The 19,292-nt window shown below is 50.2% G+C and overlaps 1 protein-coding gene across 1 annotated transcript in view; it reads left to right on the top strand.

The window, feature by feature from the left end:
* Nucleotides 1-19,292, top strand: part of CORO2A (coronin 2A) — a 53,935-nt gene that overhangs the window by 11,618 nt on the left and 23,025 nt on the right. The window contains exon 2 of the mRNA XM_042911895.1: nt 16,462-16,662. Within this exon, the coding sequence (XP_042767829.1) occupies nt 16,462-16,662 (201 nt within the window). The remainder of the gene's footprint in view (nt 1-16,461; nt 16,663-19,292) is intronic.

Raw genomic sequence — 19,292 nt, 5'->3', positions numbered from 1 at the left:
TACCAGTAAGAGCTGACAAGAGGTTAACCCTTGGGTTTCCAGCAAGATTCCATCGGCAGCCACAGATAAGGGGAAAAAAAACAATGACAAGCTAATCAAGTCTGATGAGAAATCAGCCCAAGGTGTTTTTAAATTTGAGGGACATTATTTGAAATTTGCAGTCACTCTGATTAATGATGAATCTTGCTGGGGCGCCTGGGTGGCTCAGTCGGTTAAGCGTCCGACTTCAGCTCAGGTCACGACCTCGCGGTCCGTGAGTTCGAGCCCCGCGTCGGGCTCTGGGCTGATGGCTCAGAGCCTGGAGCCTGCTTCAGATTCTGTGTCTCCCTCTCTCTCTGCCCCTCCCCCGTTCATGCTCTGTCTCTCTCTGTCTCAAAAATAAAAAACGTTAAAAAAAAAAAAAAAGAAAGAAATACAGACCTGATTTAAAAAAAAAAAAAAATGATGAATCTTGCTTCATGTGTATGTTGTGCCTCACAGCTCCCAATGGTAGTTACTCGTGTATAATATAAAATATTGGCAGGGGTGGGGACTCATTTTTTTTTCTCTTTGAAAGGAGCATATGATTAAAAAAAAAAAAAAGTCCCCCTGCTCTAACCTCCTGGTCCTTTTCTATGCAGCTGCCACTTCTAACAAACCACCACATTTGTGATCAAACTTTGTTCAAGTGGGGTGTGATTTCTCCGTTTTTCTACCCATTCCCAGGGCAGCCACCCCATGGCTACCTTTGAGCCCACAGATGCCAGCACAGGGTCTGTCTCCAGCTGGAGACATGGAAAATGTAGGGTGAGTCGATGTGCCCCGATTTACCTTTCCCACTGTGGGGCTGTTGCCGTGTTAATCTTTCTAGCAGCAAAGACTTGGGGGTCTGTCTTCTCTCCTGAACCTAAGGAGCCCCATCTTTCTTAGCCTAAACCACACACTGGAGGAATATAGCCCACGTTCCAAAAGTCTGACCTCCAGGAGGGTCCAGCTAGGGTGAATGACCCCCCAGCTTCACAATTAGATTTTTCTTCCCCTGTCATCCTTGGAATTTGTCCCTCTGAGGACAGCAACACAGATAAGAAACAAAATATTTGGTGCGGTATCCAGACACAGGATCAAAGGAAACTTTGTTTCATGTTTTAGAGGACTCTCCTGGGCTCAGGTGCCAGAAATCTGAATCCCATTCCTGGTTCTTCCCTGTATGGATGGCCCTGGGCAAGCTGACTCAGTTTCTCTTTCTGCACCCCATGAGTTCTTGGGGTCTGGCCAGTGCTGCTATTCTAAGAAGTGAATCTGGGATCTTTGGGGGGACCTGCTCTTCTGAGTGTTTCTCAGCCGCCATCTGGAGGATTTGAGTACAGTCTGGGCTCCGAGCTGGGTGAGAGATGGAGAGCTCCCCACTGGAGCATAACGGGGAGGTGACCAAAATGGGGAGTAGTTAGGAAACTTAGCCACACAAAAAACTCCCCAACCTGAGTAGAACCATCCCAGAGGCACGTGGTCAGGGGCCTCAGATCTCTGAAGGGTTGGCATGGGGCAAAGGCAAAGGATGTGGTTGGTGGGGCTCAAGGGATGGAAGAGGGCAGTAGGGGAAATTGTGGATTTCCTCTTTGTAGAAGGAGGAAGTGTAACAAACAGTTGAGTTGCTCTGTCCCCGGAAGGAGTGCGCTTTCCATCACTAGAATGGTACAAGCCAGGACCCTCAGACTTTTCAGACAGAGTGGTGTGGAAAGGGAGACAGAGCTGGGCTGGATGCCCACCTGGGTCCCTGACACTGGGCAGTCTTGAAATACTTCATCTGTTTTTTGCCCCAAATGTAATAAAATCATTTGAGAGAGGGAGTTAGTGTGCCTGGCTGAGAATTAGATTAGATAAGAATTAGAGCTTTAGACTCTAAATCAGCACGAAGCGGGTGGCAGAGAGACACAAGGCTTTCTCTGTTTCCAGACTGTGAAGATCTAATACTTAAATCTTTAAGTATTGCCACTTAGAGGAGAAAGAAAGGACACGGACACTTTGTGTTTCTGGTTTAGTCTGTAAGTCCTGTGCACCTTATCCATTTTTGCTAAAGGTTCATTTCAATCCCTCAATACAGTCAAATACCTTAGAACAGTGCCCAGCTCACAGTGAGTACTCAGTAGAAGTTGCTATTATTGCTTATTTTGAATTTATCTTGAACTTGCCATGTGCCAGGCAGTGTTCTAAGTACTTGTCAGATATGAACTCATTTCCTATTACCATCCCGCTTCGTGATGACAAAACCTGAGGCCTGGAGAGGTTGATGAGCCTGCCCAAGGTGTCCCAACTGGGTGTGTGGTGAGGCTTGTGTTCGAGCCCAGTAGGTGGTCCCCGAGACCGTGTCTGTCACCATCCCTGCTGCCTCTCTGTGTAGTCACATCGCGCAATAAAGAAACAAAACACCTTTGCCTCCACTCCCCCTGCAGAGCCTCCCCAAGGCCTCAGGAGGGTGACAAGCAGGGACACACATTCCCATTGCACAGACAAGCACCAGGGCCCAGAGAGGGACAATGACGTGAGTGGGGTCACACGGCAAATGAGGGCAGAGCATCCTGGAGCGGGGCCCCTGGTCTCAGAATGTCTGTGTACCTTCCCTGCACAGAGCGGAGCTCCCAGCTGAAACCGGAGGGAGTCCCGGTTGCAGGCACTGCCTCACAAGGATTTTTCCTTCACCAGGAGCAGCTGGAGCTGGCTCCACAGAGGGACAGTGAGCAGGAGGGAAGTGGATGGCAAGAGCCGCCCCTCTGCCCGGGGAATGGTCCTCCGGGCCCTTCTTGACAGCACCTGGGAGAGCCATGAGGCACCCTACAGCACCCCTTCTGCCCTGAGTGGCCAGGAGTGAAAGAATGTGACCTCCACTGGGGCAGGAGGACCAGCCCCACCCCCCCACTCCCGTCAGGGAAGGTGTAGCAGAAGCAGAGGTGGAGCTGGCCAAAGGTGCACCGAGAGCCGGGCCGTGATACCTAGGTGCTGCTGGCTCTCTTCTTCCTTCTTCACTGTGGCAGAATATGCATAGCGTAAAATTTGCCATCGTAACCGTCTTCAGTTCTGTGACATGGAGCGCATTCACACTGTTGTACAACCAGCACCACGAGGATTTTTGGTTTTATTTTTAATTTTTTTTTTTTTTTTTTTTTTTTAAATTTAACGTTTTATTTATTTTTGAGACAGAGAGACACAGAGCATGAACGGGGGAGGGGCAGAGAGAGAGGGAGACACAGAATCGGAAACAGGCTCCAGGCTCCGAGCCATCAGCCCAGAGCCCGACGCGGGGCTCGAACTCAGCCCAGAGCCTGACGCGGGGCTCGAACTCACGGACCGCGAGATCGTGACCTGAGCTGAAGTCGGACGCTTAACCGACTGCGCCACCCAGGCGCCCCTTATTTTTAATTTTTTTAATGTCTATTTTTGAGAGGGAGAGAGACAGAGAGCGAGCGGGGGGGGGGGGAGGGGCAGAGAGAGAGGGAGACACAGAATCCGAAGCGGGCTCCAGGCTCTGAGCTGTCAGCACCGGGCCCCACGCGGGGCTCGAACTCACAAACCGCGAGATCATGACCTGAGCCGAAGTCGGACGCTTAGCCGACGGAGCCACCCTGGAGTCCCTGGTTTTTAAATTTTGACGTCACGATAGCCTAATGTATTCTTTGACGGTTTTGCTGACACGTATTAATGAAAAGTGTGCGTTAGGTGCTAAAATTATCATACTTGACAAAAAGGACCGTGTGTAGGAGCTTCCCCCATGCCAGGCATGGCTTTGAGGCATTTTAAATTAATAAATTCATTGAATCCTTGCAATTTCCCTATAAGTTAGGTTCTGTTACTGACCCCAGTTTACAGATGAGAAGACAGAGAGGTTTAGTATCTATCCCCACATCCCTCCCTGGCTCTTGTCTGGGCCCTCCGGTTGCTACCGTTTATTGAGGACTCACTGTGTGCAAGGCTCACTGCTCTGTTCAGCCTTGGCCCCATTTCATAGCAACCTGGCAAAGAGGTAAGTGCCTGTGTGGTTCCAAGATACACAGAAAGCAAGTCTAGGTTTATATCTGGGTCTCTGACTCAGAAGCCTGTGTCTTGACCAGCAGGCCTCGGTGCCTGCTGTTGAGACAGTGAAGCTGTCATCATAATACCCGCCTGGTTCTTGAGTGCTGGCCTCAGCCCATGTTTGTATATTGAGAATATGTGACTGGTAGAAAGCCAAGAATCACAGCCCCAAGTGGCCCTGAGCTAGGAAGTGGTTGTGTGTTCATGGAATCTTTGTGTATTTCTGTAACCTCAGAAAATTGCTCTGAGCTGAGCACAGCTTGTTGCATCCATGAGATGGGGGTACTTCTCCCCACCCTCAGGCGGATGTAAATTCTGCCTCCCCTGCAAGGTGGAAATGAATTGAGCAGTGAAAGGGAAGGACTGTGCAGATCGTTGAGCGGGGTTGTAGAGCGATGGCTCTCAGAGTGGTCCCCGGACCAGCTGCATCATTGTCACCTGGGAAATTGTTAGAAATGCAGGTTCTCAGGCTCCACTGCCGAATTGCTAAATCAGAAACTCTAGGATGGGCACAGCAGTCTGGAAGTTAATCAGCCTTCCAGGTGATTCTGATGAACTCTCAGGTGGAGACCCACTGCTAGACATCATCCCGCAAAGTGTAAATTGAGATACTGTCACCAGTCCCCGCAGAGAGTTTGTCTTGGGCCAGAAGCACGTCTTCAGCCTGGGATGCTGACATCTTTCCTGTCCCCTTCACCCTCACTCCTGTGCTCCCTGGCCCACAGGCCCAGTCTGAACAAATGATTGGGGGGAGCTCAGGGAGGCTGGAAACGGGGAGACGGTGGCCTCACGGTCCTCTCCTGGCCACTATTGCAGCCAGTACCTAAAGAATTGATTAAAGCTGAGCGTTTACCCCCACATTAATAAGCAGGGGAGGGAGAAGCAGGAAGGAATTGCCCAATGTGTGCGGCTCCAATGTGTGTGGCTGAGCTGGGAAATGGAGTCCTGGGCTGTCCCGGCATGTGCAGGAAACAGGCAGCCCCTCAGTCATATCTGGAGACTCCTAGAACAGCGAAGTGGGTTGAGGGAAGAAAGGAAGCTATCTCCTGAGGTAAAACCCCAGCTGCTGAGATGTGGCCTCCCGGCTCCACTGCTGAATCAAATTGCTAAGACCTGGGGAGGCAGAGCCGAGTTTGACTCCTGGCCAGCAAATCGGTGGCTCTGCACGCTCCCCTAATCAGGCATGATCTTCTCCTCCCTCCCCCCCGCCTCAGAATGAGAGAGAGAACACAAGCAGGGGAGAGGCAGAAAGAGAGGAAGAGAGAGAATCCCAAGCAGACTCAGCGCTGACAGCACAGGATTCGAACCCAGGAACATGAGATCATGTCCTGAGCTGAAACCAAGAGTCAGACGCTTCACCGACTGAGCCACCCAGGTGCCTCCTCCCAAGTCTCTGAACCATCACCCTCTTCCTCTTCACTGTGTTCCACAGCCCCTCCAGCCAACTGGAGCCGGGTGGAAAATAAAACCCACTTCACACACTTATTTCTTCCTTAGACACAAGCCCAAATGGAGGAAAGAAAATACTTTCTCCAGCCAAACATTCTAACTACCTAATAGGAGGAGCTAAATACACAGCACCTCTCACCTCACCACACCCCTGGTTACAAACTTTGACATCTTCCCGTGGTCTCAAGGGCCAAGTCCTTGAGCCGGTATTCAGAGCCCTTGCTGGCACCTTGCTGGCCTGGCCCCCACTGCTCCCTTGGCGCTTGCCCAGACGCCGGCCAGACTCCACCTTTGTGGTTGCCACGCCACACACCCCCTTCCACCTGGAATGCCCTCCCTTCACTCTGGGCTCAGCTCACTTTACTCAGCCTTTGAGACTGGCCTCAAACCGACCTGCCCAGAGGCCCTCACCTATTCCTGGGATTTCCACCTCCCTTCTGCAGCCTGCTCAGTCCCATTCACCCTGAATTGTGCTCGCTGGTTGCATGTCGGCCTCTCCCATCAACCTGAGCCCTGAGGGGCAGAAGCCCCTGCCAGGGTTATCCTTGCCTTCTCCCACACAGTCCCCAGCACAGGTCAGGCTTCAGGAGGGCCCCAGTAATGCAGGTTGAAGTCACCCTTCAGGCCCCAGGCCCCTGCCACAGGGCAGGTGGGAGCTGACTGGTGGGCCAGAGGCAAGAGCCAGTGACAATAGAATGCAGGCCCCCTGGCAGGTGCCATCCCAGAACTTGGACTATAGGGCTTCTGCTCACTGTGGAACCCTGAGCCAGGCACTCTCCCTGTCTGGGCCTCAGTGTCCCTCTCTGTCCAAAGACAAATTCAGAAGCTTTGCTGGGGAATGGATGGTGAGGAGGAAGTAGGGACTCCAGATTTTCAACCTCCTGAAGGTGGGTTTAGAAAGTCCCCAGTGACCCTTGTCCCTTGAAACTCTCAGATAAGGAGATTGTGGGGCAATAAATCTGCATGGAGTTTTGGTCTGGGCCTGATTTGGGGGAATAAATAGGAAGAAGCTGTGTTCTTTGTCTCCAGAGGAGCCAGGCAAGAAGGGTACCAGGCTGAAACTAAGGACTGGGACAGCTGATAGGCCCTAGCTGATAGGTGACAGCTCTGTCACCCTCACAGTCCTGCCTGGGCTTTGGTGTGTGTGGACTGGAGAGCCCTCAGCAGACCGTCCTCACAGACGGGCAAGGTAGGAATATTACCTGCCTGAGAAAACAAAACCCGAGAGGGGATGAGATCTGCTCAAGGTCATGGAGTAAATTGGCATCAGAATCAAGATTCTCCAACCTGACCAGCATGCCTGCTATGAAAGTGACAGGCCCAGCCCCCTCCCCCAAATGCCCAGGGAGGGTTCAGGAGAGGCTGGTGGCATAAGTGGAAGCTGGCCCAGGAGCCAGGTCGGTCTCCCCCTGGGTGCCTGCTTGTGGAATCTGACCTGAGTGTGGGCAAAGCAGAGGGGAAGACCCTTCGGACTTGGCAGTCTGATGGGTGAGTGGCTGGATGAATGGATGGAGAAAAGTAGGAAGAAACACAGGCAGCAGGACCAGAGAACGGAAGAGGGCAACCATAGCCGAGCTCTTAGTTGGTACTTGATGTTTGCAAGATAGTTTGCAGCCATTATCTCATTTAATCCTTGGCAAGACTCTGAGGTAGATATTAGGGTACCCTTTTACAGATGCGGATGCTGAGGCCCAGAGACAAGTGGAGGTCCAGGATTTCAACCTGATTCTTCTCTTTTCCTGCCCTGGGCAGCCTCACAGGAGAGAGAGCGCTCCTCCCTGGTGGTGGTACTATTTGAAATGGGCCCAGGAAGTGGGAGTGAGAGGAAGGGCATCCTAGGAGCCCAGCTAAGTGCCAACCATGCGCTTACCTGGGCTGATTAAGTTCGAGGCAGAGCGAAGGGGGCATGATCAAAAATGGCGTGTCTGGGAAAACACTATGCTTTGAGGGGAGAGCAGATAAACCAGTTTGGCTAAAGGGTGAGTCTGTGGAGATGAGGAGAAGCAAGCAGATGTGGAGATGAGGGGAGGCAGTGGAGGCAGAATGTGGGGCCCCACAACCCTAGTCCAGCAGAGAGCTTTCTCCTAAGGACAGAGAGGACCTAAGGTGGGCCTTAGGGGAAATGACAGTGTCAGAGTGAGTGCAGGAAAGGAGCCCTGGGCTGGGGTGAGGGAGAAATGGAGTCGCCCAGAGAAAAGGCTGCCCATGCTTTGCGAGGCTTGAGGGAGGGGGAGAACAGCTGGGGGCCGTGGGGCAGGGGAGGTGAGGCCATTTCAGGAGGTGGCCTGCCTCTCTTCGATGCCAGGGACCTGGCTCTGGGGAGTGTCAGCTGTCAGGAGGAGGGGCTCCTTCGGGCCTAATCTTATCAGGAGGAGAGAGGCATTTTCTTGGTTCTCTCTCTGACTCAATCTGTATTTCCTGGGGCCTGTGGGGAGCCGTCCGTGCTGGACTAGAAGGACCGGAGACCTGGAGGAAGGGAGATGGGGGCAGAGGAGGGTACGCATGGCAGAGAGAACGTGGAGGTAGGACTGTTTTTACTTCTAGCTGCAGGAACCTCTGCCTTCACTGCTGAAGTCTGTGAAAGTCTTCACTGAGGAAGTCTGGTGGGGGGTTGCCCTGAAGCGGTGTCCCCAGTATCCTGTGTGGCCTATGTTAATGGAGAGAACCAAGGGCTGCCCCTGTCTTCCCTTCCACCCCCACCGAGAGCCTCCCCCCCTCCCCCACCCGCCACCTCAGCAAGCGGCTGAGCTAGGCGGCTGGTTTCCACCCCAAGAGTCCTGCCACAGAGACGCACACATAACACTCGTCGGGTTCTTCTTGACCAAGATGGATTATTGGTTAGCTTTTCATGGGTGCTTGTCTGTTCCCTCCATCAACGTGGTGAGCACTGGGGATGAGAACTCTATGCCTCGCGTCTGTTTTGCACTTTCTGGTTTGGGATTTTTACTTAGATCCCCCAAATGTTGGGCCTTCAACACGTACCTATCACATACTAAATCAAATCTTAGTGTCCTGTAAACATTGGGACCACAACAGTATTTTTTTTTAATGTTTATCTATTTATTCTTTAGAGAGGTGGGGGAAGGGAGAGAGAGAGAGAGGGCTCCAGGCTCTGTGCTGTCAGCACAGAGTCCTATGCGGGGCTCAGACCCATGAACGGCGAGATCATGACCTGAGCTAAAGTCGGACGCTCAATTGGCTGAGCCACCCAGGCGCCCCAAGGGACCACAACAGTCTTAACAGCAAACGTGTAGAGCACTCAGTACGCACCCAGCATCACTCCATGTGCTGTGTGGATTCTCTCATTTAATCGTCTGGACAGCCCTGTGAAAGAGTGTGGATCCAGGCCTAAACAGCTTGGCTTCAAATTCCAGCTCAGCCGCCTGCTAGCTGTGTGATTTTGGACAAGTTGCTTTGCCTCTCTGAGCCCCCAGTTGTCTCATCTATAAAAATGGGGGGATAATAGTACTTGCCATGAGGATTAAGTTAGTACGTAGAACATACTTCATACATAGTAAGCAAGTAAGTAAGTTAACTATTATCTATTACTGTGCCTGATTTTACTGGTGAGGAAATAGATACATTAAGTTAGCCTGCCCAAAGTCACACAGGTGTGGTGTACATGATCTGTCAATACACTGTTAACTGAGTACCCAGTAGCCACATGTGGCTATTGAGCAGTTGAAATGTTGGTAATGTGATTGAAGAGGTGCATTTTATATTTTTTGTGTGTGTTTATTTATTTTTGATAGAGAGAGCTGAGCATGAGCAGGGGAGGGGCAGAGAGAGAGAGGGAGACACCGAGGCTCCAGGCTCTGAACTGTCAGCACAGAGCCCAATGCGGGGCTGGAACTCACGAACTGTGAGATCATGACCTGAGTGGAAGTTGGACGCTTAACCCACTGAACCACCCAGGCGCCCCTCTTTTAATCATTTTGACTTTAATTTAGAAGCCACGAGACCCCCGTGTTGGACAGAACTGGTGCAGAGGTCCCACACCCAGTGATCCGATGTAAATGATTCTCATGTGCATTTGAGGTCACAGTCCACAGCCCTGTGCTTTACCAGTTTAAGATCGTGCCGTGTCCTGTCTTCCTGCTCTCAGCCATTTCCTCAAGAGGTGTAAACATGTGGAGAGCAGTGACAGAACTGCCCAGCCCTCGCTGCCCCATCTCAATCCCAACACGGGGCCTGGCCCAGAATAAGCACTAAGCCAATAGCGAGTGGAGATTGCTGATTGAATTAAGCCAGGTTCACCTCCCTTTACAAACCTCGTATTTTTCTGCTTTGAAATGTTCTATGCTCTGGTTCAGGATGTTGGGCTCTTTAGGAAATTGGTTCTAGAGCCTTCTCTTCCACACAGCAAATTGCCAGAGTCAAGGTTATGAGTGACTTAGAATAGAATCATTGCATGTGGGACACCTGGGTGGCTCAGTTGCTTAAGCATCGGACTCTTGATCTCAGCTCAGGCCTTGCTCTCGGGGTCCGTAAGTTCAAACCCCACATCGGGCTCCACACTGGACATCGAGCCTACTTAAAAAAAAAGAAAAATCATCGCATGTGAATCAGATAATGGTTCTCTGGAGATCTCTGTGGTTGGTGGGGGATGGGGGTGACCAACTTGTCCCCATTTGCCTGGGACTTTCCTTATTTTAGCACTGAAAGTCCTGCATTGGGAATATGCCCCTGTCCCATACCCTACACCTTAGGCAAACCAGGACAGGGGGTCCCCCAAGTTCTGTGGAGAGCAACAAGGCCTCTTCTTGCTCTGAAGAAAGGGAAGAAAACTAAGCCTGCGAAGTGAGGCCCTGAGGCTCCACGTCCCTGCATCCCAACCTTTCACTGCAGACCCTGTTACTGGCCTGTGGAAGACGAAAATAGACACTTTGTGCCAAGGAGTGACAAGTACAACAGGGCGTGGCCTCAGACAAGCAGAAATGACTGTGGATAAAATTCTCACTAGCAGGAAGTCGCCAAGACCTGTGGTTTCTTCTTTCTGCCTGGTGGGAAGGACGCCTCCAGGTGAATGGCTGGTTAAGCAGAGACCTATGTCAGCCACAGGGGCCTTGACCTCAGCTGGGCCTTGTTTCCAGAACCAGATATCCCACTTCTGGGGTGGGTCACAGGCCCTGATAAGGATTCAGGACAAAAGAGAATGGTTTCCAGGCAAGTTTGGAGCCAAGGTCAGGATCAGGACAAGCCCTATGATGGGTAATAGTTGGTCAAAGATTGGAGTCAAGATGAGGGACCCGCCCATAATCAGCTGTGTGTTGTGTTAACTCTTGGTCTTTATAGATCACCTTCAAATAGAGTGTTCTTTACTCTTACAGTAATCTTTTCAGTTTTTAAACCGAAGAAACCGTGGTTCTAATTCCCCTCTATTAACTGCACTGATATAAATATGGTGGTTTAGACCTTCTCCCAAGGCAATAGGGGGGCAGCTCACTGGCCACAAGGTCAGGTTTTAAGAGAAAGAAAGTAAAACTCCAAATATTGGATGTGGAACCCCAAACTTACAAAGGGACAAGGGTAGCCAGCAGCACCAGACTCCTACCCACCTCCGACGGCTAAAACCAAATTAGATAATTTCATTCTTTCCCTGAGGCCAGGAACAGACAATTAATGAATAATCTATTATGCTGGTTCGTACCACACCCAATTTGGGTTTGGTTTCATTCACCCTGCAGCTTACCCTCGTCCTGTAATGATGCAGGGCTGGGCTGCGAAGACAGGCCTTTGGGGGCAGGCGGGACAGTCTCTGTCTGTGTGTGTCTCTCCATCTCTTTCTCTACACGTCAGAGAGGAGCATGTGGCAGGAAGAGGGACCCCTGGGTCAAGCCTTGGCTTCTGCTTCCCGCCTCCACTGCCCCTATTAATATGATCTTGGTCAAATCGCTTCCCTGGCACCTCAGTTTTGCCCTCATCAAATGAAACAACTATCTCCACTTACCTGCAGGAGAGCTGCAAGGGATGGGGCAGGGAGCAAGCCATTCCACTGTCAGGCATTAAGAAGTAAACTCAGTGGGTCGTTAAACCCAGAGATGACTAAATCTTTTGGTAGAGGGGGCAGGGAATTCGGAGTCCACAAAGCCTAATCCCATGGCTAAACACGCATGGGATAGCAGCAGCAGCAGAAGTGATGCCACCCCTGCTTTGTGCCCCAGCGGGCTGGCCGGCCACACCTAAGAAGGCATGCTGCGACTTTGATGTGGGCCCAGCCTGGCACCAGGCAGGATGGGACTGGTGGCATGGGATAAATCTGGCCCAGATCAGCCGTTCTGGCCCAGCCCATGGGTGAGGGCCCTTGCAGTGCTGAGGGCCCGCTACAGGCTGCATTTCCAGGCAAGTGCCTGCTTGTGGGGGAAATGAGCAGGGGAAACTCTCGCTCTCTGAATTGCTGAGTCCTTAGATTCACGCATGCACAGATACACACATCCAGGCACAGATGCAATTGAATACCCAAAGAGACGCACACATGCGTGCACAGGAGTACGCGGGCACATAGGATGAACGCAGTGCTCATGCACAGACATGCACACCCAGTGCATACACATTTGCACAAAGTTCACCCACATATATGTGTGCACATGCCCATCCCGTGGGCACAGAGAGAGAGATGGCCTGCCTGGTTTGGCCCCATCCCCCACTTCTCTAAGTTTCCTTCCATGACAACAGATCTGGAAGAAACTTGGCAGTGGAGATAAGGTGCTGGGCGGGGTAGGGCGGGGTAGAGTGGGGAGAGGTGTTGGGGGCAGAGGGACAGAAGGTCGCTGACACAGAGTTTTAGTTTTCTGTCACTGTTTCACAGCAGCTGGCTTCATCAATGGAGGCAAACAGCCCTCTTTTCAAAAGGTGTCCACGTAGCTTCCTGAGCCATGTTTTAGTTAGTTAGTTAGTTTTTTTTTTTAATTTTGGTGGGGAGGTGTGCAGAAGGAGAGAGAAAGAGAATCTTAAGTAGGTGACACGGGGCTTGAACTCATGACCGTGAGATCATAACCTGAGCTGAAATCAAGAGTCATATGCTCAACTTACTGAGCCACCCAGTCACCCCTGTTTTACTTTTCTGAAACGTGGGGGTGATAATGGTCATGATGTCTCCTCTTCTGGGCTGAGAATGGGTGTGAAGGAGATTTCCTCATCATGGTCGCTATCTGCAGGAACCTGGAGATGGAGGCTCTGGGGGCAGGACTGCGTCCCCACCCCCAGCTCCACGGTTTACAAGCTGTGCACCCTTGGGTGGGTTACTTCCCTTCTCTGCCTCCACCTCCACATCTGTAATGGGGAGCAAAGTAGCACCTGCCTGTTAAATTCATGCTGGGAATGGCACCTGGCACATAGCAAGCACCCAAAAACTGTGAGTTGTCATTGCCCAGGAAGTGACTGAGCTGAAGGACAGTCATTGACCATGCCTCTTGAGGCCCCCTGACCCTGACCCTGGGCTGAGAGCCATCCCTCAGGTGTGGGGCCAAGCCCCAGGCTGTGAAGGGAGGGCACCAAGAATGGCCAGAGGGGCCAGGACTGATGCTAATGGTCAGTCATGTGGATTTCTGCAGCCGTGATGGACCCTCTCACCCAACAGCCCACAGCACTTGAGCCCGAAAGCTGGCTTATCTCCCCTGCTTGGTTTCTCACTGACATGTCTCCTCTTCTCTATCTCCTCTGCCCTATTTCAGCCCAGGTGATCCTCACCTGTCACCTGTCCCACCCTTTCTTGCTCTCAGCAATCAAGAGAGTCCTCCTAAAAGTGAGCTCTGCTCGATCCCCTGTTTTAATCGCCTCAGCAACTCCTCATTGCCTTCAGAGTCTGAGTTCTTTTACATGGCTCCTGAGGTGATCTGGGTCCTGCCTCCTCGCCCATCTCTTTCCCGCAGGTTCCTGTGCCCCAGCCACACTAAGCACAGACAGCCATTTCCCAGTTTACCTTTCGTTGGGGCTGCATGGGGCAGTGTGTTAGTCAGGACAGTAGGCTCAGCTCTGGGACAAATGGCCCCACTTTCTAACTGGTTTGCTCTGCAGGTTTATTTCTTTGTCACGCCATGACAGAGTCAGGGACTTCGTTAGGGGGAGATCCTCTGTTCCACAGGACCCCTTGGGGACCCAGGATGATGGAAGCCACATCATGCAGAACATGTGGGCTTTTCATCCCTTCAACCAAGGACAAGAGTTCTGGAGGGTCACAGGCAGGTCTTCATGTTTCAGCCTGAAAGTGGCACACACCACTGCTGTCCCTGATCCATTGGTGCTAGAATCAGTTCTGTGACTGCCCAACAGCAAGGAGGTAGGGACGTGAAGGGAGCAATAGAATGTCTGATGAGCCCCACCACTGGCCACAGACGGGTGTCCCCCCCGCCCCACCATGGCAGCTGCTGAAGGTGAGGCAGAGTTGGGAGGCACCTGGAGCTGAGCCTGCTGACATGCCCCCCTACTTTTCTAACCCCAGCCCTGGCCCAAGGCAGTTCCTCCGCTGCCATCTAATTACCAAGACCCTAGGGACATCTCGGTCCTCGTGATTTCTTTCTGTGAGGACCCCCAGGACTCATTTCCCTCAGGAACCCCTGCAGAGAAAAGCTGTGCTGCTCCTTAGCAAGTGGTGGCTGGCTAAATCCCTTTGTGATTCTGTTTCCCTTATCGAATTGGCCACTAGGAAGCTTGGAGCCGAGTCTGAAGTGCACCTGCACTGTGTGGAGGACCTAGCAACACACGTTCAGTAGCTTAACTACCTCCAAATATCAGGCGATCTCTGTGTCCCCGCATTTTCCCTTGTCCCCATTTCCTTGCCAAGGCTTTTCCATTTGCTCCTATCTTGTGTGCTTTCCATTTCTATACAGCTTCTTACACCCTTTCCGGGATCAGATGGACATTAATTAGTCTGTCCCTGTGTTCTGTGCTGCTTCCTGTAGCTCTGGCAAATGCAGCTCCCAAAAGGAAAGTTAAAATGTCTGAGCTTCACAGGACAGACCTGTCCCGTGAGGCTGATGGGCTTCCCTGTAAAGAGTTTGGCTCATGGGTCAGACCCCTGATCACCGTGACCTCTTGAGGTCAACAGTCTATCTTGTGGCTTTGAACTGAACACAGAGCAAGTGCCTTCTTTGGTCCTGACCCTGTGGGTGCCCAGCACACACATGCCTGCCCTTGGGAAGTTCCTAGGGCCTGGGGTGGGCCGAGCTCTGGGCTGGGCACTCCTGGAGCAGAGTGCCAGGCCTTTCTCTGAGGAGCCTGCAAGCAGCAGAGGAGATGAGACCTGACACCAGACTCAGGAATCAGAGCCAAGAGTGTCAAGAGCCCAAGGGCAGCAAGGAGACATGGCAGGTTGGGGTGAGAGAGAGGAGAGGAGAACCAGAGATCTGCTACTTGTGGTGTCGTGGAAGACTCCAGAGGAGGACGTGGGAGCTGGAGAAGGGAAGGTGGAGATAGGGAGATGGATACAGGGGATACAGGGTGGGGAAGGGCAGGCCAAGCAGAAAGGAAAGCAAGGGGGAGGGTCCAGAGGACTGGAAATGCAAAAGCAGGTTCAGGGAAGCTGGGGGTTCTTTATCTGGAAAGTACCCTTTAGAAGATGAGCAAGGAAAGTTGAATCTCGGAATATGGGGCAGGACCTCACCAGAAGGCCTTAAATGTTAGGCTGGGTTTGGCCTTGCTCCTGCAGGGCGGCAGTAAATCGGGAGCATCCAAGGGTGACCTCAGGAGGGTGGCGAGGAATATATCCAGGCTTGGTCCAGAAGGATCTCTCTGGTCTAGATGAGGAACATGGACAAGAAGGCCCAGTGGGGTCAGAGACTGGGGTCAGGGGCTTGACCTGGGCAGCAGCAGGACTGAGAGGCCACGTTGTGTCGTGTGTTTGGCCACTGATGAGGCCGAGACCCTCTTCTGCCATTCATGATCTAGCCCTGCTCACCCCTCTAGCTGTGTTCTCGTCACTCACATCATCCAGTTTACGTGTGTGTGTGTGTGTGTGTGTGTGTGTGTGTGTGTGTTTAACATCACCTTGCTAATCTTACTAAACCACATGTAGTTTCCCAAACATTCCATGTTTGCTTCTGTCTCTGGGCCTTTGCTTAGGCTGTTCCATCTGCCGGGCATATCTTCCCCCCACCTTACCACTGTCCTGTCAACATAGCCAACTCTTCCTCATCCTTCAAATCACAGCTCACATGTCACTTCCCCTGGGAAGCCTTCCCTGACTGCCATGTACAAATCTCCATTATTACCTAGAGTACACTGGGTCCCAGTGGCCCGGACTCCTGTAGGGGCCTCGCTCACAGGATTCTTCACTCCTGTAAGGATGGGCTCATGCTTATTCTCTCCAATCCCCAGTGCCAGGCACGGGGCCCAGTCGTCCAGTGGTGCTCAGTAGACAGAGTGAACAAATACAGGGCTGGATGAGGATCTGGAGAAGTTCAGGATGCCTGGATGATAATATTGGGAGTAATTACTACTGTAGATCAAGGGACCTTAATGTATCATGTAATTTAGTCCTCATGACAAGTCTATGAGACAGATGATTTTGTTATCCCCATTTTACAAATGAGGAAACTGAGAACTCAGACTTAAGTCACTTGCCCGCCCAGCTGGTAAGTGGCAGAGCTGGGATTGGAGCCCAGGCAGGCGGCTCCAGAGGACACAGTGTGACCCACTTAGCTGGGCTGAGTGGCATGGCACGGCTGGGGTGCCTGCTGAGATGGTGGAGAGGGGGGGAAGGTGGTGAGTTCTGTCTCTTGCGTTTCTGCCTTTTGTTCTTACGCTTGAAGAAATGACAAGCAAACAGGCCAGCGATAACCATACACCGTCTCACCAGATCCACAGAAGTAGCCACAATAACAGTCTGTTCGTTTGGTTGCCCTTCATAGCACATTGTCCACCTAGAACTGACCACTGTGCTGGTCGTGCCCTCTGAAGGTGAGCTCCCTGAGTGTCCCACCATCAGGGCAGCGAGCCTCATGCCCCTTTTGTCCTGTTTGTCTCCCGCAGATGTCATGGCATCCCCAGTACCGGAGCTCCAAGTTCCGCCACGTCTTTGGCAAACCAGCCAGCAAGGAGAATTGCTACGACTCGGTGCCCATCACCCACAGCGTCCACGACAATCACTTCTGCGCCGTGAACCCCCGTTTCATTGCAGTCGTGACCGAGTGCGCTGGTGGGGGAGCCTTCCTCGTCATTCCCTTGAACCAGGTAAGGCTGCCTGCTAAGCCCCAGGTCCCAGCAGCCCTCTGGAGGCTGTACAGACAGAGGGGAAGTAGAAAGAGCCTGGGTTCTGGTCTCTTATGTGGATTCGAATCCTAACCCTGCTTATTACCAGCCATGTGACCTTGAGTCGTTTCACTTCCTTGAGCTTTGGTTTCCTCATTGAGAAAAAAAATACCTATCCTGGGATTTCAGCTTCTAACTGAAGCTACCTAGCTAGCTTCTAGCTACTCCTAGGACTACTCCCTCACTGCGAAATGATTCACTCCTGAATAAAATGTAATTTGTGATGCATTGCTGGGCTCACAAGATGTTGGGGAAATCTCCAAGGCCACTTCCCCTCCCCAGCAAAAAGAAACAAATCTTGAGCCAAAAAATCTAACTGGGAGAGGTAAGCAGTAAGCAAACAGAAAGAACAAGCTTATCCTGCCGGCACATGTTAACAGTATAGGTTAGACCATATGCAATTGCTGATACTTAATAGTTTTTTAACCCAGAAGTGGGAATTTTGTATAGCTTAACTTAATAGCAGACCTTGTCAGGAAACCGAGCCTGAATCTTCTTAAGGCTGAACCTGCAAAAGAGCTAGAGAGATCCCGGTTGGTAGTGCCTCTGGCTCACAGCAGAGGCAGATAGGAAGTTTCTCCAGAGGAAGGCATCCCCGATGTGGACAGGACTCCTACAGAGTCAGATCAGGGAAATTTGTAATCTGAGATCACCAAGCATGTGAGCCACCACGAGGGAGAGTCAGCTGAGACAACAAACTACAGACTTAGACCCCCCCACAAAGGACTTCAGAAATTAAAGTCATAAATACAAAATGGAATCTCATAGACCAGGTTTTCTGATCCCAGCGGAATTGAATTAGAAATCAACATCAAACGATACATTTTCAACTCCCATTCACTAGTATCTCACCAGGAGACCACAATGAGATACCACACAACCACAGAATTGGCAAAGATGTAAAAATCTAACAATAGGAAGTTGTGGCAAGGACATGGAACAGTGTAAACTCTCAGACACTTCTGGTGACAGTGTTAACTGTCACACGTGGTTTTTTGGGGGTTTTTTGGTGTGTTTTTTTGGTTTTTTGTCACATGTGTTTTGAAGCAAAACATGACAGCTTCTAGTAAAGAGGAAAATACACATACGTTCTGACCCAGAGATTCCACTCCTTGGTATATCCCATGCAATGTGTTTACGTGCATCAGGACACAAATACAAGAATGTGCATAGGAGTGTTGTTAATATTATCACAAAACTGCAAAAACTCAAATGTCCAAGAATTGAATAAATAAATGATAATATCTCCATAATACGGAATCTGCACAGTCATGAAAAGGAACAAAGTATACATACATACGTACCACAACATGGATGAATCTTAATGACAATTTTGAGGAAAAGAAACCAAACAAATTACAAGCGATCTCGCTGTCTTTACCTAAAGATAGATACAGACTAAATTAAATTCTACCTGAAGGGATGTATTAGTAAGTAGAACAATTTTAAGGAAGAGCAGGCAAAGGACTGTCATGAAATCCAGGACGATTGTCACTCCCTGAGGGAGGGGAGTAGTTATGATTGGAGAATATCCATGGAAGGGGGGCGTCTTCTTTGTGTGGTGATAGTTCATGTCTTAACCTGAGAAGATGGCAGATGTATGGGTAATTTATTTTCCAGCAATTCATTAAGCTGAACACTTGGATTTCATGCCTTTTTTTATATGCTATATTTTATACAAACACATACATAAGGATGATACGATGTCCATGTGGTTTTACGGGCAGTTTCTATATAACTTCCAAGGAACTGATTATTCCAATATTTTGCAAACACTTCTAGAGAGAAGAAAAAGAGGAACTTCTCCCCTCCTTGTTCTATGAGCCAATGTAACTTTGATTCCAAAACCAGATAAGGAGAAAACAAGAAAGGAAAATGACAGCGCAGTCTCACTCAAGATGTATGCAGAATGGCTAGCAAACAAAATCCAGCAGTGAATTTACAAAAGGATGCATTCTAACCAAGCTGGATTTATTCCAGAAACTAAGGACAGTTTAATAGTAATAAATCTAGAAATGTAAATCATTACATTAACAAATGAAGGGAGAAAGCCATACAGTCATCTCCATAAATGCAGAAAAATCATTTGATAAAGCTCAGTACCCATTCATGATATAAATTCTTAGCAAATCAGGAAAAGAGCATTTCACTAACATAAACAGGATTTTTAAAAACCTTTTATTTAGATTCACCCATTGCTAACATTCTGCCAGGGTTACTTTTTATCTCTTTTATATCTTTCTCTCCATATGTGTATATATAGAAATTTTATGTCTGGACCAGTTGGGGTCTGGTCCGCCAACTCAGGACGATTCATTGTATTTTGTTGTCATGTGTCTTAGTCTACTTCGTTTCATGATACTAACATTTTTAAGCAGGTAAAGGACAGCTATTTTGTAGAACATTTTAAAATTTGGATTTTTGAAATTGTTTTCTCATGATTAGATTTATATCATACATTTTGGGTAAGAATTTTAAACAAATGGTGTTGAATCCTCAGTTCATATGTCTTGTGACACATGTTGTCAGTTTGTCCCATTATTGGTGATATC

Source organism: Panthera leo, chromosome D4 (assembly GCF_018350215.1).
Source record: "Panthera leo isolate Ple1 chromosome D4, P.leo_Ple1_pat1.1, whole genome shotgun sequence".
Classification (NCBI taxonomy): domain Eukaryota; kingdom Metazoa; phylum Chordata; class Mammalia; order Carnivora; family Felidae; genus Panthera; species Panthera leo.
Note: the sequence above shows the minus strand (reverse complement) of the source record. Positions and strands in the feature narration are given on the sequence as shown.